This window comes from Dermacentor silvarum, chromosome 9 (genome assembly GCF_013339745.2).
Source record: "Dermacentor silvarum isolate Dsil-2018 chromosome 9, BIME_Dsil_1.4, whole genome shotgun sequence".
Lineage (NCBI taxonomy): Eukaryota > Metazoa > Arthropoda > Arachnida > Ixodida > Ixodidae > Dermacentor > Dermacentor silvarum.
In genome coordinates this window covers 133149744-133171705 of record NC_051162.1, presented here as the reverse complement: position 1 = coordinate 133171705, position 21962 = coordinate 133149744, and the positions used below count along the sequence as shown (strand labels likewise).

Genomic DNA, 21962 nt, shown 5'->3' with positions numbered 1-21962 from the left:
AGGTCCATTCGTGAAGCAATAATTATGAACAAAAGCACACCTATATGTCTTACAACAAATACCGTTCGTAGATTGCTGTCTTTTAATTTATTTAAATTGGCTACAGCGCCTCAACACAATACTAGCATGGTATATTGCCTGAAAAAGAAATATGTTTGATTGAGCTCGTGGTCACAAATTAGATTTCACAGAAGAAGGGTATGAAAAGTCTGTCATCGTGTATCTTTATTAGTGAAAAACAGAAAAAAAAAACATTGGCAGGTCACAATATCTTTTCTCGAGCTTCACTATACTTAAAAGCAGCAGCACATCAAGTAGCAGTGAGAGGCAAAACGACGATATGATATTGAGGCACGCCATATGCGAGGGGCTCCGGATTAATTTTGACAACCTGGAGGTTCACCCAATGCACGGCACACAGGCGTTTTTGCAGTTCGCAACTATCGAAATGCGGCCACCGCGGCCTGAATTTATTTGATCAACATAGAGACTGCGTCTAAACGAGCAGCGACCATCGCTAGCCCTCCTTGAGTGTGACAAAGTATTTCACGCAATACGAGTAGCGCGTGCAAAAAGAGAGGACCATGAATTCGCAGATAGCGATCGTCTCTCCCAGCTGTCATTTTACTGCCTCGTACGCAACACCCCAGCCGTACGACTGGATTCGCCAATGGACACATTCATAGTCCTTTGTACCTGGATTTCATCCTAAAAAGAGGCCTTTCCAATTCCTTTTGAATTATGCCGCAAGATGTACATGGGAGGAGGGGGGGGGGGGGGAGAGATCAAATTAAAAGAGAAAGAATGAGTTAATTTCAGGAACACTGATTCATTTCGTGGTGCACTTTTCGAGCAGTTCTTTAGGAACTGACTCTCTCGTGCGGGTTCTTGATAATTAGGCAGCTGTCAGTATTCCAGTTATACATTCTCCATCTGTGAAAGCTAAGTTTTTTTTTTTAATTCGGTTGAAACTTAGTAACGCGGAATTCCCGTAGGGTTTGCCACAACGATTACTAGAGGAAACTCTTAAGCTGCGATCGTATACAGCTGTTATATATGGGGTATGCAGCTGTCATACAGGGGATTTGTATAATCTTGCTGCTCGTAGACGTTCCTTGGCGTTATTCATCGCGCGTTTTCTTTGTTAATTTGCGAGCAATCATTGATTTCTAATTACAGCAAGGCAATATTAATCTGCGCACATGCACAATCATGGCGAATCATTGCATTTACAACGCAATATTTCCTTCGAGGTTCACCAGCTTGCATAGTCACGAAGCCATATTCGAAGACAGAAGAACGAAGTTTAGGCAAATCAATGTATACTGTCCGTCATTGCAATTCTGTGTTTTCTTTGTCGTATACTCAGAAAACACTCTTCGTATGTCTGAGACACGCAGGCCCACGCACGTGTCGGTTGGGCCGTCATTTCGCGCCACTTTCATTTGCGGTGGCGGCGAAGATTCGGTCCATCGCCGTACACTAATCTAGCCAATAGAATGCAGCCACCTGACGCGTCGCCGCTCAGCGCATCGCAGAGGGGGCCAACGGAGCTAATACACCTTTACTGCATTCCAGACGGCACGCGAGCGGCGAGCCATAAATATATAGCGCAGGCGGTATGCCCCACCTCACCCGAACGCGCGACTCGCAGCGTTAGGCTTAACGGTTGGACACCGGCGTGTATAAATGTCGCGGGCGGCGCGCGTGTTACGTGTCGAACTAGCCGGCGCAAATTGATACACATTCCATAGACGAGCGAAGGAAAAAAAATCATTAGCGTGGGAGGGAAGGTGAGCCGGCTGCGAGGTTACTGGGTTACGTGGAAAATGAAACCACACGCTGCGATAGTTCTGCGAACTGCGAGCCCATGGACGCAGATTGAAAGCATTATGTAGGGAGAGCGGAGATTATCTGTGCGACACGAAACCTCGCGGGCGCGTCATTTCAGAGCAGGACAGAAAAATGTCCTCTTTCCGTGTCACCTATGCAATCGCCCAGCTAGCGACCATGGAGAGGTATTTGAGGAATTCAGAATTGCATGCCCGATCACACTGTTACATATAGTGTATGCAGGTAAGGTGAAGAGCCGATGTGTAGAGAGTAGGGGAGACTAACCACGGCTGGCATCTTTGCCCACGTGAGCTTGCGAATTTTTCTCAATTGAGCAACATGTGTTTCACTCGAGATATTTATAGAAGACAAGCAATGAATAACTGCTCTCGAGAATCACGTATACCGATGAAGGTGTCATAAATCGCACAGACTCGTGAAAGGTGCGCGCCCGATAGGTCGTGTGGTCACAGCACACGAGTGCGTTACGGCCGCTCGCTAATCAACGCGTGACGCACAATGCAGGCCTCTCTGGCGATCGATGTTGCGACGCGAGTGCTCCCACACACCTTCGGCTGCCGTGAAATCGAAGCACTCGCTGAAGTTGCGGCACGGGGGCATCCCTGTGATGGGACTGCGCGGTGCCACTTTATTTGCTAGTAAGAGGTTGCCTTCTAAATGTCGGTGCTGTGTCGGAGGTGGCGGGAAAATAAGGTAACGCGGATATCAGTAAGCCAGAGTCGCGGTTCTGAACACTTTCTTCAGTGCATACCACCTTCGATAGGCGGCCGTGTCCCGGGTCCATAACATTTGGGCGCTTCTTTGAGAGGAGGAGGTTATCACTGGCTGAAGGCCAACTTAGTCTTGCCAATACGGTCGTTGATTTCTTCGCCCGCCTATCACAACACATACCGGTTAGATGACGGGATCGAAACTGGGTGAAACATGCTTCGTACTGCCCAGCTATAGCCTGCCCGATGAGTTTACCATTCAATCGACAGCTCAAAAACAAACACCTCAGTCGTAAACGTTTAAGGCCTTCGCAGTAGTACAATGTGACTCGTGCTGTCGCATGGGGTCTTTTTGTATACGCTTCATTGATCAGTGCACACTGTATCAAATTCGGAGCAATAAAAAATATTGGTTAATGTCATCAAGAGCTTGACAGTACGCAGAGGAATACGATGACGTGCTAACTTCTATCTTGCAACGCCATGGCAGAGTTTGCGCCGGTTGTGGTTTGACGATACTGTAAATGTTCGCAACTTTCGTCGTCGGCTTTTCCACAACACTTGTTCGTCTAATGGATGAGCAAGAATGACGCGAGGAAATGAGCAAATGAATAGAATTGCACGCGCGTATACACCTAATAATGCGAGCACTAACGCCGACGCTTGAATCGTTGAGCAACGCAGTGGCTACGACAAGGCACGCACCCGCAGTGCTGGCTTTGGCGTTGCGCTGCTGAGCCAGAGGTCGCGGGTTCAAATCCCGTCCGCGGCGACCGCATTTTGATGGGGGCGAAATGCAAAAACACCCCTGTACCATGCGTTCGTTGGAGGTTAAAGAACCCCAGGTGGTCAAAATTAATGCCACTACTGTGTGCCTCATAATCATATCGTGGTTTTGGCACGCAAATGCTCACAGACTTTAATTTTTATGGCGCTATCACCTAGCCGCATTATGTTTCTCAAGGAGCACACCGGAAGGGGCCCTCAGGCAACCAGAAGTTGACATGTCCCTGAAACTGTGAGAATAATAAAAACCCATCTAAAAGGAGGTGATTGCTCAAGAGTTGTATAAGATAGATATGATATAGGAGCATAAGTTTAGTTACGGAAAGGGCCAATTACCTGTCATGTCTTTGTCATCATTATGATATCAACTATCACCATCAGCAATGGCTCGAACGTCGTCGTCGTCTTCCACAGCTGGCTCGTTGGCGCTCATCCCTCCAGCGTAGAATTTCACTTCTCTTCAGTCGTCGTAATGGGGAGGCCGCGTATCTGGGGGTATGAGCCATTCATTGTTCGTGTCCTAACGCGCCCTCCGCCAGAACGTTTGGCCACGTCGTCAGTTGCTCCTCTGTGTGTGCACGGTAGGGGAAGGACGTGCGTTAACATAAGGTCTAGGGGCTAGCGCCATTAAAGACACTTAAAGGAAACATTCATGTCGCCAAAGGGTTTTTTTTAACGACAAGGCACCTCAAATCTGTGCGTTCAGGTAAAGAAAAGCAGCTCGAGCAAACAATGAAATAAGCATCAATCGCAAATCTAAGGAAGTGTTCAAACACTTGCACTATGAATAGAGAATGCAGTACGCCTCCGGAGTAGTCGAAACCCTGCTGCTTCGAAGCTCTCCAGTTCCACTCCATGAATACCTAGTACAGCAATGGGGAACTCCGTGTAGGTGCAATAAATGTAGGCGGCTTCAGCTCTGCGACGCGCCTTTGTCACACAAGGTTAGGTATGTAGATACCACAACGACGGTAAGTGGCTTAACACAGTCTGCTTCATCTCCCTTTGCGCTCTGAGGTGCTTTCTTCGTTAGTATGAGCTACAAAACGCTGACGGCGCAAGACGGTCAGTAACCTCGTTGCCTGTTACGTCATTATGCGAGGCTATACCCAACGGAAAACGATAGTAGACCCGAGGTTACGTAGTTCTTTAACAGCGTGAGCGTGCTTGTGAAGTCGCAATTTGCTTTGTAGTCATTACCATGCAGCATTGCCCTTCCCGAAGGAGCAGAAGGAGAGCCATTTTAATGAAGAAAAAGGAGGAGAGTTCGGCCGGGTGTGCGCGTGTCTAGCCGGCCATACATTTCGCACAGCGCTAAAGGAGAGAGACAGGGAGAGGGGGTAGGTGGCGATACAATAGTTCAATGAAATGTATACACATTGCTCAATACGCTGTATTGGCACTAGCACTACACAGGAAAGTAATGCGTCCCCACGTAATGTTCTCGCTTACACACACTTTTTACATTCGAATTCACTCCACACACGTTCTTAAGACAAGCGTCTAAGCTAGTCTCGCATAGAAGGTCACAGTGTGATCTTTTGACCCGCTGGGCATGGTCAACCTACGTCCATGCGCCCAAAGTCATCTCCTCCGAAGAGAGGAGGGAGTCAGATGGTCCTGCGTAAACTTGAGTGCCCTACACGCACGCACGCACGCACGCACGCACGCAGCTGGCGCGATATTGTCTCTAAAGTGTCACAGACGCAACAGTCAATATTTTGCTCCTGTACGAGCTTATGAAGATATCGGTAAGTGTACGCTACACCGAGCCCGTGACCGAGCCGTAATAGATGGAGGGGTACTGTCCGAAAAGAGGACAGCAGCCGGAGAAACTTCGATCCGCAGTGCTGCTTCGATGGCAACAGTGATAGTTCGGCAGCCAACTGGAGCCTTCAGAATTGGAACGACATAAGCCGCTGCCCTCACGCGAGCACGCACAATAGGCTGCACTGACTTCCCGTGAGCTTGCCGCCTTGCTCCGTTATCCTAATGGTGCCTTGTCCTTTGCATATTTATGGGGCGACTACGTTTCAGTGTATTTTATGTGACAAGTTTTGTGACCTGTCTTCAGTGAATTTATGTGACAATTTCCAGACTCCATGATAGGATTTCGCAAATGTTTATCTTGTCAAGACGCGTTCCTCCTACTTAGGGACGAAATTCTAACCAATATGCCGTACGGTGACGAGAGACTAGTCCTAGCACTAGACCTCAATGGAGCCTTCGACAATGTATCTCACGGCACAATACTCGAGGAACTCGAACTCTCGGGTTGTGGTGAGCGCACCTACAAATACATAAGGGCGTTTCTTTCCAACTGCGAGGCCAGCGTCAGTATTGGCCAAAGCACATCGCAGATTTTTAAAATGGCGAGCAAAGGAACCCTTCAAGGAGCGATAATATCTCCTCTGCTCTTCAACATGGCGATGTGTCGCCTCGCGCGCGATCTCGATCGGATACCCGACCTAGGTTACACGCTTTACGCAGACGATATTACCGACGGTATTATCGGTATTTCCGGTATTACCGGCGGTATTAACGGCATTAACGGTATTACCGGCGGTATTAGCGGTGAAGAAATTTTCCCGAACGAGCGGCCTGAAGTGCGCGCCCGAAAAATCCGAGGTCATCCGCATACAAGCGAAAGGCTACAAATCCAGAGGGCCGATTAACATTGTGGTTGAGGGCCAAATGGTTCCAGAGGTACCTACGGTGCGAGTCCTGGGTTTGTGGCTTCAGAGCGGCGGGAGAGCAGCAAAGACGTTCAAAACACTCAAATCCGCAACCCACAGCATAGCCCAAATTATACGTCGAGTTACGTATAGAAAGGCGGGAATGCGAGAAATCGATAGTATTCGATACCCTAAGGCTCGTACATGCCTTAGTGGTTAGTCGAATCACGTATGGCTTACCGTACCAAATCCTGAACAGGGAAGATGAAAGGCATGCATGCCAACATGATAATTCGAACAGCTTTCAAGGCGGCTCTGGGCCTGCCTAAATGTACCTCCACGGAGCGCATGCTAGCTTTGGGAGTACATAATACTTTCGACGAACTGAGGCAGGCCACTCTGATGCGACAGAGGCAGCGCCTCAGCTTCACAAAAACTAGTAGGGCAATATTGGCTCGACTTAATATCCCAGCATACCCGATTTATCTCACCGAACAGGCCGTACCTCTCCCTCCTTCGGCGAGATCCAAAATTACAGTAGCTCCAATTCCCAAGAACATGCATCCCGAGTACAACAAGGAAAGGCGAAAAGCACGCGCACAACTTATTCAATCGATGTACTCCAATAACGGTAGATACAATACGTACTACACGGACGCATCTGCGTATGCAGAGGCTACCGGGCAGCTCTACCAAAGGAGGTACGCCCTGGCAGTCGTGAACGTGATCAGCCAGCAGCAAATTACCGCGTCGGCCACGGCGGGCTCCCCCACCTCGGCCGAAATGTTAGCAGTGGCGATCGCGCTCGCTTATGCGGAGCGTTCGGAAAGGGACTCGGTCGTGGTCACTGACTCTCGGGAAACATGTTGCATGTTTCTTAAGGGGCACGTGACTTCGGCGAGCCTCTCGATAATCCCCAAATCGTTCAACCACCGCCATCGCCTACTCTGGTGCCCGGGACACGCGGGGGTACAGGGGAACGAACAGGCTAACGCGTTAGCACGAGCGTCTGCTAACCGAGCAATGGCGTCCTCTTCGAACCCCAATCCCTCACACTATCCCTCACAAAATTCTATCAATTTAAATGTCAAGGACATTCTTGCTCATCAGCGCGGAGTCCGCAGAAAATACCCGCCGCCTCACCCACAACTTAGCGGGGAAGAGGCCGCCGATTGGCGCAAAATACAGACCGGGGTATTCCCCCATCTAAAAGTCCTGAACGCCATGTATCCCACTCGCTATGGGGCCATGCGCCCTTGGTGCGGTGGCATACCATACCTGCCCTAATACATGTAACCTAGTGTATGTACTAAGCACCCTCATATTGGCCAACTAATACTATCACAATCGAGCAGTGGGAGGCACTACTCGCCCGTTACGACTTGGCAGGACAAAAGTCCTTAATTAGCCAGGTCAGGTAGGTGGCAGAGGGCAGTGGGGCCCTGGACTGAGGGGCTCCGACCACCGCTCGTTAAAATATCATTCCAGTCAAATAAAGTTTCTTTATATATGTTACAATTGACTTAGGTGTGTGTGCGCGTGTGTGCGCGCGTGTGCGTGCATGCGTGTGCGTGCGTGCGCGTGCGTGCGCGTGTGCACGTGTATAACTTAATTATGTCAATCGACTTGTAGCGTCAGTGTGTTACATGGTTTGTTTTTTCGTAGTTTTTTTTTATCATTTGGAGTGGAGCCGGCTCCAATCGAGGGTGTCCACATCTAAATATCATATTTAAAAAAAAAAGAACTAAGAACAATTCGCTGGTCAGCTTCACGGCTTCTTCGCTTTTTCTTTTTCCTGCCTCTGAAAGCACCGCAATTTTATTTTCCGTGATAGAAATAGTGTCGAAGCTGTCGCGTCCTTGATCGCTTGCCCTGCCACGCTTTCATTTAGGCGCTGTGCGAACGAAAGCTACTCTCATTAAGAGCGGCGCTTAAGAACAGTTCTGCAGAGCAGGCTGAGCCCAGCGCGGCCCTCATTATGAGCAACTACCAACCAAGCCATAATGTCGCCATCGATCCCGCTGCCACGGAAGCAGCGGCAGTTATGGGACCACGTGGAAAGCCTGACCTTTATGCGATGCAGGAGAACATAACTTAACACTATTTTTTGCGTCGCTTTAGAGAAAAAATAACGAGACGTTTTCTAATGGGTGCTGGAGAATGCATGTGCTATACTTACAGATCACAAGGTGAAGGGTTACATGCGAATTGACGTATTCATGCATAGTGCAAAAGCACACGACAGACACAAGCACACTATGCCATAATACACGCAACATGCACAAGTCGTTTGCACGCAACGAGAACACTCTTAGCTTCCCTCGTGGACACTGGCTTAGACCAAACGCTCAATTACCGGTTATCTATGCGTTATCTGTTGCTTTAGCTCCCGGAACATTTGTAGATGACAAGGAACGTTAGAATATCGTCTGCTTTACGAATGTTTAATGTCCCTGCTATTGCTTAGCAAATGTATATAAATAATTATAAGAAGGAAGGCCGCTTTTTAACCGGATATCCCAAATTTACTTTGAACAAGCTTTGAATAAAACACCAGTACGCCCTACCCGTCGCGGTGGCTCAGTGGCTGTGGCGTTTTGCTGCTTAGCACGAGGTCGCGGGTTCGATTCACAGCCGCGATGGCAGATTTCGATGGAGGCGAATTACGAAAACAATCATGCACGACCCTTGGGTTGGCGTTAAATAACCCCAGGTGGTCAAAATAAACCATCCATCTCGGCGTTCCTCATGACCCAAAATCCTACAATCCTACATAATCCTTCAATTTTCAGCCTACGCCTTCAAAGTGAAAAAAAAAAAAGAAAACCAAGAGGGACATAAGAAAAGCAGGAAGGCATAGTCTGGCCAGTCACTGCTACGGGAACCGTGCTGGAAACATTATTCAGCACTTTCAAGAAAGCCGCCGGACGAACACATATACAGGTCCCACATACAGTTACGCATTAACGGCCAAACGCTGAACATAGTCTGGGACGGAACCCAGACGACGACGACAACGACAACAACCACAACAAATACAAAACGCAGAACTGTTGCTTCGCCATGAGATGTATGAGACAAACAAAACATGAAGGGACTACAAAGGGAAGAACTCAAGCCAACAAAATTATCAGACGCAGTCCGTCAGTCCGTCCGCAGTCCGTTCAGGAAAGGATCGCGAAAGCCTTTGACGAGGCAAGAATTAGTGGAACGTTTTTAACCAGGTCTTTCAGGAAGGCTCGGTGCCTGCATGTCATTCGCGCCCCGTTTATGCAGCTCAGCAGACCCGTCTTTGAGCATGGGGTAACGTGATCGACCCCTGTCTCTGGCCACGACCTTTCCACCTTGAAAAAAATAAATTAAATGTATTACCGCATCTGGCCCGTTCTTCTAGCGTAGCATTGAGAACACTGTCTGCGTGGTCGTAATTATTCCAGCGCCTTCCCGCCGTGAATCTTTCACACGCAACATGCCGCCATGGAAGAACTACGTTAATTAGGCTAATTACCTCACCTTTCTGCCCACTTGATGACTAGGCGCATTTCTTTATCTGCTTTACTTCCAAAGGCTGTCGCTGTAGAAAGATTGATTTAACTTGGAAGATGAAGGGGAAAGACTAGAAGCCTGGGGTCCCTGCAGCCCCATTTCAGTTGTATGCGGGCTAATTTGCGCTATGACTGGTGTAAATTACTCGAAAAAAATGCGCACGCACATGGAAACAGAAAAAAAACATAGATGTGTAATGCACGACGTGTTGTCAGGCACGTGTGCGAGTTTGGAAAACAACATAATGTTCAAGCACCTGCACACTACCAATACTTTGGGGCTAGGTTGCACGATGGCAATTAAGTAATTCCGCGCAGTACACAACTCCGTCTGTTACAACTTCCAAAGAAGAAGTTGATTCATTCACGCGTGGGTGCTGAGAGCGTGGGATCCCCCATCGACTTGCCCTGTACTGCAGATGAGCCCTGTGCCTCATTAAACACTTTATAATTTCCCCAGCGAAGCCATTTGTCTCATAACTCTCTGTGCAATGTCTGGAGAAGGCCACAGTCCAAGAATATTGCCTATATTGTGAGGCTAGTTGGTACGTGGTTAGACTAGGAGAATGCCAGCAAAATGTGAAGCAAGAAAAATTCGAGAGGCAGACGGAGACAAAGCGAAATGAGCACTCAAGCACCAGACACCTTCCTGTCGCTTAGTCTATATATCTGCCTCTCGAATTCTTCCTGTTTGAAATTTTGCTGGCGTTCTCCTTGCATAAGGATAATAAGAATACATTATTTTTCACTTTGATGTCCCAAGCTCAAATTATGCTCAGCAACTGTCATTCTGAAGTGTCGTGAGCTCTCGCTTTTCGCAACAGCGCCAAAACATAAAGGCGAAAGTGAAGGCTAATGACGCCCACACTGCTCTCTAGAGAAAAAAAAATCTTGAAACCTTTGCGAGTTTTGATACATCAATGCCATCGCTTCCAGTTACTGCCATTCCGCCAATTCTAAATTTATTCTGCACGTTGCTGCACCTCACCGGTCAGCTTAGGCGGATCATGTCTAGTTAGACTTAACACACTATAGAATCCCGCTACAGGTAACCGAAACGTGTAGTAAATCTTCAGCTGGCCTTCCTGCCCAGCTATTTCTATGGTGATTACATGACTAAATGCATTTAGTTACTTGGGCTTTTTTTCTTATAGCCGAGCGGTGCCCACATCCCAATTCCTGCGTGTTTGCGAGCATTACCCCGTGTAAGACCTTGCCGGCGCAGGTGATTAAATTTAGGCATGCAGTATCGCTTTGATAACCTGCAGGTTTAATTAGGTAAAGTTTAAGTCTCCATCGTGCTGCATGGAATGTCGTTGTTGCATTATACGCAGGAGGCGGTAAAAGATGACGTTGCAAGTTTCTCAATGGCGTAAACCTGGCGGCAAAAGTGCAGCTATTTAGCATGGGCGTCGGCATTTCCGGCTTGACATTGAATAGAACATCTTTAGGAGCAATGATTTTCTAGGCATCTGTATTACTTAAGGAATGCAATCAACATTTTATCTGCATGTGTGTCTGGGTCTAGCTAAGTACGGCCCACTATTTTTTTAATTATTTATTCGCGTTTCCTCCATTTTATTACAAGACGTAAAAATCTGTTATATTTTATTACACGCTCAGCGTTTCCAAAAATATTTCGTCACCAATTCGCCAAGCTAATCTTTTGCTACTGCGTGGTTTTCTCTATTGTTTTCATTTTTGTTCATTTTATCTCATAAAACATGAAATTTTTCTTTGGTGTTTCGATGCGGACATATTTCCGCAGGTAGCTGAGTAATGAAACATCACGATTACTATATACCCTCTTAAATTCGTTTCACTTAGGCTCCTGCTATGAGTGGAAAAATTTTGCTAATATTTTCCTCGTAAATGAGTGGATGGGCGTTCCACAAAATACCACAAATATATGGAACGGCATTTCATATATTTTAGTCTCCTACTGGTTAAATACACGTAGCAATAACTATGTGGATCTGTGTTCCAGTACAATAGTCCCTGTTATGCGGAACAGTGTTCCACGAACCTGTGCCTATCACCTGGAACATTGCTCCACACATCTGTAGCTGGAACGAGTGTTTATTTCGCATTCATTCATTTACAAAAAATAAACGCTGGGACAAGAACTAAAATCTGCTTGTTTGCAGCTTGACAAGATTCTTGCCCCTATTTATGACAACGAGGACACAATGAAGTTTTGTACACTTTAGTGTGTGCAGTGTACCCTCAGTGTTACAAAGCAGTGTGCTTAGTCAGCACAAATAGCCGCGTATAAATACACCCTATATAATACACATAATTATTTTCATTTGCTGAAGGTAAAAATTTCTTATTTATCAATTTAGCATGTTTACGTATGACATCCCACGTACTAAAATCACATGCATGCACTTTTTACGCTTCTCCTGACGCAGGTCAAAGTGCAGGTCCGCTGCCTAGACGGCCACAGAGACCTGGTCTTCAAGTCGGCCAAAAGCTGCGCCTGCTTCCACTGCAAGAAGAACTGACCAAGTTCCTCCTCGACAGTTGGATGGCCGTCGATGCGGCACCATCCCTTTGCCACATTTCCTTCTCTGCACGCACACAGCTGGTCACGGAATATTTATGATCGAACACGTCGTCCTTCAAACTGTGGCTCTATTTTAACTACAACAGGCATCTTTACGTCGTGCGAATAAATCATGTACTCTAATACTGAAAAGCGAGAGCCCCGATATCCTCACTGACCGGCTCGCTATAGTCCGACAATGCTGGATGATTCATCCTGACCTTTCAGTCTTTCTGGCGGCGGTCCATAGCACTGCCGCACTTAATTATTGGATTTCTGCTCCTAATATTTATTTATTTAATGATGCTTGGGACATGCCAGGAATCTATATTTCTTTGTGACAGCTGTGACTAGGTTATATAGCACACGCAAGCTTCTTGAATTCTAATTTTGTTATTCCGGTTGTTGAATGTATAAGTCTGCAGTACATTTCGGCCGCAGTTTTGTGTGTAGCAGAGAAATACAAACGATGAACAAGCTACACACTCTACCTGTCTTGTGTACAAGTGTCAGAAGTTGGATGTCCGTGATAATAAAGTATTATAAATTGTTGTAGCCGAATGTCTCTGCATTAAAAAAATGTCTCAGTTCTGCCCGAAAGTCGAAGCATCAATTGTCATAGCAAATTAGTAGTGAGCTATTCGGAGTAGGGATATTACTTTTATCGGCTGCATAAACTTGGACACATTCGCTTACTAACTGAATTAACAAGCGTGGTGTCAGCGCACACAAGCAAACATAAATAGACCACACTGAATGACCGCAGACAACGACTATCAAAACGCTGGCAGCAAGCGCAGCCGCCGCAGCGGGCGAAGGTTTGTGCGGTCTATCGCTTCAACGGAAACTGAGCGGCGAATGCACAGCGCATACAGAGGTCAGAGCCGTGTGGAGATCGCTTTTAAGATACGGTGTGGGCGACCGCCACAGCCGGGCAAAGTACAATCACAGTTGTTGGCAGAGTAAAAGCTTGCCCCCCCCCCCCCTCCCTCCCTCCCTCCCGCGCTGCCTACCCGCTTTCTTGCTTTCGCGTGGGAGAGTGAGTGACCAGTTCCCCTTGCGCCAGGTTGCAAGATACGCATTTGGTACCGCAGCACAGCGTTGCCCTCCCTCCCTCCCTCCCTCCCTCCCTCCCTCGGCCTTTCGCGCGACGGTCGCGTTTGCTTTCCGCCATGCGTTCGCTCTCCGTGATAGCGCGCGTCCCCGGCGCGCTATCACTCGCGCATACGCCGCGCGGCGACGACTTTATCGCCCTTGGACTTTATACGGAACCTCACGGTGACGACGATGGCGACGGCGGAAATCCGATTGAAGTGTCCATATAATTGCTATCGCAATAAAATGTTCGAAAGTCGAAGACGCTCACGCAAGTATACGAGTATACTTCTCCTTACAGAACTGTCGCACAGCCTTGTCTCGCGGGACTACGACAATGCTGCTCAAAGTGATAGTGATACAGTATCAGTATTGCACTTATCAAACAAACCATGGAAACTGCAATGGCAATTCGCAGCGACTCGGCAATCTTCAACTAATGATTACTTTCACAGGAGTTGTCACAAAAAGCATTTCACTCCGTCCCGCAGGGTCCCTATCTCTCGTTTTGCACACATTTGGGATGTGCTTGTTTCATTTCATTTCATTTATTTACGTTTAGGGCCGTTCAGGCATTACAGAAAGGAGTGAGTGGCAACAAAAAATAAACAAGTACACGAAAAAAAAAACACCAAGTTGCTTAGTATAGGGGATGACAAATGGCAGACTTGAACAGTGTGGCACCCTGTAGAAGGATGATGGATCCATGAAGATGACTCCAGTCCCCGCTAGTACGTGAATAAACGATTTAGAGTACAGGTTAGTTATTGATACTGGAACACCAACTTTCTGTCTATGATTAATGCGCGGTTAGAGATATAGTTAGAAGTCAAACAAAGCAAATCACATACCTATTTTCTCCGTCCGTCCGTCCGTCTGTCTGTGTGCGCCCCACACTACAGATATGAACTTCGAAAAACTCGCCCAAATCGCTATCCTAATTGTTGCGACCTCAATACACTGCTGATACACGGGTGATCACTAACTCTGAATGCAGTTGCGCTCATGATTTTTTAGGTAAGCATATCAATTCCGAATCGACAAATGCGCACTGATTCAATTCGGAAAGCTCGATAACAAGTTTAATTTGTGTGCATTTAATGCAAATGCTTTGCTTGTTTCATTCATTCCGAGCTGCTGTATGAAAAACTGCTTGAATAGCGCTGCTAATGGCAATGTTATGTCACGAATAAGCGAAAGCGGCCCGGCACAGGCGAGACTCGTTGCTATTCACACTACCCGATGTCCCCTCCCTCAATTCAATTCTTATATTTCATTTTTCCGGCACATGACTGGACGAGCATCCTATAGGCTCAATGCTGCGTTCTGCAGCTTGACAGAGGCCCGGAAACCAGACTCGACAGGGCTTGACATCGTGAAACACATTGGAGCACCTGCGCCTGTGGTTGAAGGGGCTTGACTGCCCATTGGGGCCGACATATGAAAAATTAAATAACTAAATGCAGCTACAATTATTTATTAAACAAAATGTTTCGTATGTCTGAGCCGCCGTGCACTCTTGGAGCTCCTTTCAACTATGCACAACGGTGTTGTAGTTCATATTGAACGTGGCTGTACATATAATTTGAAATCTAAACCTGGACAAGGACATAGCATAGCAATATACAGTGCTGTTAATAAATCAAGAACGGCGCTGGATGCTTTCGCTTTAGTTCAAAGTTTTCAATGTTAGTGTTGCAAAGTGTATCTCACCCACTACACAAACTCGTGGGTTACTGTAAACTTACATCGTATGCGCTGTGAAATCACTCGCCGGGCACCTTGCTTCAGCGGGCGCTGAAATTGAGGACTATAGCGGGTAAGCACTGAAAGATAAAAACTTTTGTGTAACTAGTATATAGATACCAACGCTTCATTTTTTTAACGTCTTTGAGTGCCAAGTGGTGACGCTGAAGAAGGAACCAGTCTGCCATTAATCAAGATACCGGCAAATGGGGTATATGCTTGCAACAAGAACGCACTTTGTCGGAGCCAACTTTCTCGTCTCCAATTAAAACCCCTTCGGTTCTCAGTCTATGCTTTCCAAACCTTGCTGCTCTGAACGGCAATGCGACCCGATCGTGGCGGCTGCAATGAAACGCGCCTGCTCACAGGTTATTTTCGTCCCATCAGCTTCAGCCATTTTGTTTTGCATCACAGTGAAACGCGACAAGTTCGATATAGATGGCAGCGAAACATGTCACATGTTATTTCATCCCTGCCATGTTCACAGCGCCGCATTTACCCCAACGTGTACATCTTTTCATTTTTTTTGTAATTAAAAAGTTTACTCTGCGACATAAAATGGGTAAATCATCTGATATGTACACGGACCACAGATTCACAGAAAAAAAACCTGAATTTATACGTAATTCAGACGCACAAACTGGTATCGACGGGCGCATGGGAAAGTTCGCAATGCCATATTTGGACTGCAGTCCTCAATTTCAAATTATATTTATAGGTGGAGAAGAAAATCAGATTAGTCGCGGAATCGCTGGTCCGCGTACTTCTGCCCAGGGGAGCACACAGTCTAAAGGGTGTATTTTTGTCGTTAAAATGTTTTAAGAAATCTTCCTGCGGCACATCGCGCAAATCTACACACTGAACTGGATTAATCGAAAAGGCGAACATTACTTACACAGTAAATAAAAATGTATAAATTAATAATCAGCAAAATTTTTCTAACCCATTCTAACTAATAACTTTAAATTATGGGGTTTTACGTGCCAAAACCACGATCTGATTATGAGGCACGCCGTAGTGGGGGACTCCTGAAAATTTGGACCACATAGGGTTCTTCAACGTGCACTTAAATCTAAGCACACGGGTGTTTTCGCATTTCGCCCCCATCAAAATGCGGCCGCCGTGCATGGCCGGGATTCGGTCTAACTAATAACTTTAGCGCATATATCGCAATATATGAAGCCAGTGATTTCACAAGGCATATTCACTTGGAAGCAATTTTGAAACTAGCACATTTTTTGCGATACTGGCAATCCACACTGCGGTAAAAATGCACTGTGTCTCCATTTACATATTTAACAAAACGCCCTTTTATGCACTGAATCTAAAAAAAGAAATTGCTGGGACACCCATGCATTTGTCGCGAACTTTGGGAATGTACGTTTCAAAACTGGTGTCATCCTCAGAATACGTATTAAGTGGATATGAATTTCAACGTCGCCGGCTACAATTTGTAAATTGTAATATGCGCCATAAATGTATTAGTGTATTCGTTTATTAGCGAAACATTGTTAATTAGACAAACAATTATTTCGGTCTTTCATGCAAATAATGTCCGCCTCACAGCAACCTATCTCAAGAAGTGGAATTGTGCTACATCTCAGGGACGATTCCTTAAAATATTGTTAAAGATACAAAAGAAAGAAGAAGAAAGAAAGAGCACACAGTTCGCTCTCGTCAATGAGGACCAGCCAATATCTATGGTTTGGATGAACGGATGGTAGCCTGGCATGTGGCTCGGAAATATCCCAACTTTCGACCAACAAGTGGTGCACTTTCATGAAGGCAGCTTAGGACAACTTCACAATAGATGCGGTAGGTCTGCGAGTATCAGGATTACCGACTGTACACCGGAAACGAGTCACCACCTGGACATCGTGCAGCTCAAACAAACGCACCCCCACTCATCTGGCGGCGGAGTTAGAACGAGTGCCGGGAGCATTCCAGTGTGATGTGGCATGAAACGCCCGAAGCAGGAGTAATTGTGTAATGCGTGCACGTGAGCTGATAGCAACATGGATTTTTTTTTCACCGTTGGCTGCCAAACTGCTCTAAATTATCAGGGTCAGGAATCCCGTCAAGCTGCTATTTCAGCAGCTTTTAATTCCAGTCCTTGCGTTTTCTTTTTTTTTTCAGTGTTTTTTATTTGGTTTTTGTGTAACCACTATCATTGTATGAATATTGGATCATTTTATTTTAACGTACCTTTGTGTGAAAAAGAATGCTCAATAAACTGAAACTGAAACCACGCAGTCAAAGGAGTTGGCACAGGCCAAATGTTATCAATAAGCACGGCAGTGCCTTCGCTGCCTTCTGGTCCGACGGTCGCTGAGTGACGGTGCTCTGGCAGCGTCTGAACGGACAGTGGACGAGTCGCATTGGACATTGTCTTTGCAAATCAAATTGCGCACAGAGACGCACTGGGAAAATCCAGCGCCACCTATCACAAGTCAATTTCCGACTCACTCGCAAGAAAACTTCACCCATGCCCCGTGCCCGCGTGTTCCATTAGAAAGATGGCACCACTGTGCAATTGAACGCGGTTACAGCGACTCCAGTTACAGCAATGTTTTTCGAGCTGTGGGTCGCGAGTCGTGCTAAGGGAGTTCGCAAAGCAGTTGGTGGGAACTTGTCCGGCTTCCAGACAATGACTTAGCGTCCAGATTGATTTATTTGATAGATATTGGAAATGACGATAACCTTCGGTGACGGCTTTTTCGAAACGCTTGATCGGCAAACGAATGTACAGAACCGTCAGGATGAAATATGCAAATAAATACACACAGACGCACATGCACACAATGGGGTATTAGATGCCACGATCCCATACAGTGAATGACAGATGCCGGGAAGTCAGCAGCAGTGTCCAAAGCGAGTTGCATTGTCCAAACCATAGTCAAGTTTTGGCTCTATAGCAAACAAGCGCACTGCAGGCAATAAACACCGTCGCCCATGAAAGCTGACAGGTTTTGCCTTTAGATAAATTATAGCTAAAGCGACATATTCAGGGAGGCTACATTATTCACAAAATAAAGTTACAGTATGAATTTTATGTCTCTATATGTACTGGAAAAAGTCTTAAGTACATCGATAGTAGTCCAGCCCTGGTCATGTCATATGCGGGGGGTCGCTTGTTAGGCACACTTGAGAACCACAGACTTACTGTATACAATATTGAACGCCCCACTGAAATTTTACGCTTAATGGCATGGTAGCCTGATGAGGCCAGTAAATAGAACTAGGGAGGTTTGGGCCAGTCGGCGTGCGTGCGCGCGCGCGCATTTTAGGGATGGACAGCTCCACAAAAACGAACGCACCCGTGTGCGAAGTTGGGAGTCGCAAATTGCTTGCGTCCTGTCCTGTTTTGCTTCGCGGTTTGTCATTCACTGCACCGTCTATTCATACCAAACCTCAGAAACACACTAAAGGAAACAGCAGAAGCCGCGGCATCGCAACCACATTCCGGCGGCGCACGCCTCGAAGCAATTTTGGGCTGTGATAGAAGCTATCTGCGTACCACGGACCAATATTTGGACCACTACTCTGAATTGGAGAAATTTCATTTAGTATAAGAGCCATGAATCGGTACTATCCTCGCACAAATGGACCGCAGGTGAGCGTAATGCCGTTGAAGGCAAGATGCAGGCCTCGGCCGATCATGGGAGTTTTTATCGCATTGTCGTGAAGTTCTCCCAAGACAAATACAAGTTAGGATATATCACGCGCTACTACAATCCCACATAAACTAGTGTAGTTTGGTTTGGTTTACTACAACTCAGCGTAATATAAATAGAATACCTCTTTTACAGAAGAAAGCTGTCCGTCGCATTGCCAACTTTGGTTACTTATCTCCGACCTCCACATACTTTCGCACTCACGGAATAATTTAAATCCAAGATATGTATGAGTTCAGTCTCCTGTGTTCATTTTACATCTGCTCTTCTGCATTGAAATACTTTATTCAGACTACTGCATTTCCACAGCGAAGCAGGCATGATATCAAAACTCGTAACGTGGGAGCGTGGTTTTTACCCTTTTCGTACCGACTATTAACACCAGTATTTGAAACAACCTTCCATTTATTCAAAATAAACATAATGAGTTAGGCAAGCCCACGGTAAATATATTACGTAAAATATTTCTGAACTACTAATTCATTTATTCATTCAATTGTCTATTAAAATACGGTCTTCATTCGTAGTAGACTGTGCTTTACAAAACAGCTTACTCTGGTTTCTGATGGCTTATGTATTATTGTTTTATTCTTGTTACTTGCTATCGGCATAACTGATGTTATTTTATCCTATTGCAGTTAGTTGTGGTATTAGTGGTGTTACCATCTCTTTCTGTTAGTAAAATAAGAGTTACCTATTATTGTAGAGTTGTGCTTTGTTAGTTTCTTGAGTTAATGTTTGTTTTTCATTGTAACACAAGTATTGCGTTTTTTTTTTCGATTCTACAAGTAAGAGTACACTGTTCTTAATCACTACTTGTTCTTATTATATGTGTAAATATCTTGTTTAGTTTCGTGTATGACGCTGTTAAACATCTGTTATCTGTTCTTGCAAGCGTTATTTTTTGTTATTGCATTCGCTGTTGCAAATTACTCTGACGTGCCATTCACTCCGACATAATGAATTTTTAAAACATATTGCGATGCACTTTTACCCCGAAGAATTACTAATGCCGCAATCAGCACCAAATATGTTCTGTGCTGTGACCACCCGCAACAAAGAGTGCATCCTTACGACCTGCCCTCCCCGGAAAAATTAGCTCTGCACAAAATCCGCAATATAGAGGGAGTTTCAAGTAAGATAAAAACTGTCATCCGCCTGAGACTATAGCACGAAGCTAGAAAGGAAACCCATACGGATGGTTTTGAGTTGGCTTCACGAGAGCTTATTCAGCAATAATTGGAATGGCTGACACTGCTGCGTGCAGTTAGAGAACTTCTACCACCTATTGTGCCGCAGTCCTCAATTTGTTATGTAATCACTATCGAATGCATTAATATGACGCTCGTCCACTGCTTGCCCGTGCTTCTCAGAGGTCGGGAGCCCCCCTCGTGTTATATTCGCGGTCACCATTCTCACCGACAGCGACAAAGACGCCAGTACCCAAGCTTTCATTTCATTTTGCTGCGATAGTTCATAGTGACGTAGAAATTAACTGCGCATATATATCCTTTTCAGAGCCATTTCTTGTTCCCTTGTGGCATAACTTCAGATCATAATAGCAATAAGTTTTTTTTTCTGAGATGTCGGGAGTCAACTCTGGTGTTATATTCGCGATCGCGTATATTTAGATGAAATTGTAAATGTTGCCAACTATTGTGTCGCCGGCTTTTCCACGAACAGCAAATTGTACAATAATCAAACGTTGATAACATGAGGTGGTACGGGGAAAGAATGTATCGGTTATAAAGCTCATTTTGTAAACATGCTTATACTGGAACACCGACTGCCGGTGGAGACGGTGGGAGCAAAGGCACTTTTTTTTTTTTTTTTTTGAGGAAGACGCCTTTGTCTGTACGTTTTCTGCGCGCAGTCACACATTCGCCGTCTTTCTCTTTCTCTCTTTCACGCACACACAAATTATATATATATATATATATATATATATATATATATATATATATAGCAACCAACCAGACGCTTGCGGTCTGCTTGCTCGTTTTTTTTCTCTCTCTCTCTCTTTTCATATCTCAAATGGGTTTCTCAGAAAGAAAGCCTTGCAGTTGAAGAAAAATTGTCTAGGATAAAACACCGCAATACACAGTACAACGAGTAAGACAAAGTACTCGTGTTGTTTCGTCTTACCCTTGGTCCCGTGATTTGAGCTGTATCATCCTTGACGGTGCTGTACCAACTGGTCTGAACTTCGACAATTCTGAAGATAACTTCGTACTGGTCTGGGGATCAAACCCCTGACCAACTATAAAGGAAACCCATCTAGTTTTCCTTTATAGGGAGAAACTGTAAGAAACCACTCGCAGATAATTGCAACTTACGAACGCAGTAAATTGGAACTAAACGCCGCACTTATCTTTTTACTTGTTTCTCTGTCACCACAGCCGCAACACTGTCATTTTCACACTGGGTGGCATCACATGCAATCAGTGCTGTGAATAATTAGGCAGGTGCGAATAGAATCTTGTGGCGCCCTCATTAACATGCTGTGGTCTCAGTTTACCTGTCCTATTTCATAATGTTTGTTTCATATCATCATGGCATTGCTTTCATCTGAGGAAACAAAAGCGTTTCCAACTAATTCTACCTGTTCGTTACTGCACACCAATTAGCGTAGTTTGTGCAAAAACCATGACAGCATTACTGCGTTTACTGAATCGCTATGTGATTCCTTTTCATTTCTGTGTGTTACTGAAACGTGGATAGGCTCTTGATGGCAATCTGTATGGTTTTCGCTCATACAATTCAGAATATTGTCACCGTGAGTCTGGCCGCTATGGCGGCTCGGCTATATTTATATCGTCTGAAATTAAGTGCAAGCGTAGGTTTGACTTGTCTTTCAATGTTTTGAACTGTGAATCCGTGTGGATTGAGGCTAACTTTTCCCCTTCCAGCAATCTGAATAATTTGACCATTGCATGCATTTACCGCTCCCCATCTTCATCTATCCCGGATTTTCTACATCATCTCGCCGCAGTACTCAATATAATCTCTGCTGAAAACAAGAAAGTTGCTCTGGTTGGTGATATCAATATTAATTTATTGGATACTGATAGCAACTGCACAATAGCATACAGTGATTGCTTTTTTGGTTCCGGGATTGAGTCACTAATTTCATCCCCCACTCGATTTTCAGCCAATGGAACTGGTACTCTCCTTGACCATGTTTTAAGCAATATAACACCAACGCCACACGCAGGTGTAATTGATGTGCTTATCACTGATCACCTTCCCGTATTTGCAACTTTCGCCGCTTAACTACCTCGCAATAACACGTGCCATTTTACTTCTAACTTACATCAGGATAACTTTAT

The 21962-nt window shown here is 45.6% G+C and overlaps 1 protein-coding gene across 1 annotated transcript in view; it reads left to right on the top strand.

Annotated features, from left to right (window-relative positions):
* LOC119464393 (thyrostimulin alpha-2 subunit) overlaps nucleotides 1-12671 on the top strand; it is a 74172-nt gene extending 61501 nt beyond the window's left edge. The window contains exon 4 of the mRNA XM_037725336.2: nucleotides 11985-12671. Within this exon, the coding sequence (XP_037581264.1) occupies nucleotides 11985-12077 (93 nt within the window). The 3' untranslated portion in view covers nucleotides 12078-12671. The remainder of the gene's footprint in view (nucleotides 1-11984) is intronic.
* Nucleotides 12672-21962: the final 9291 nt, after the last annotated feature.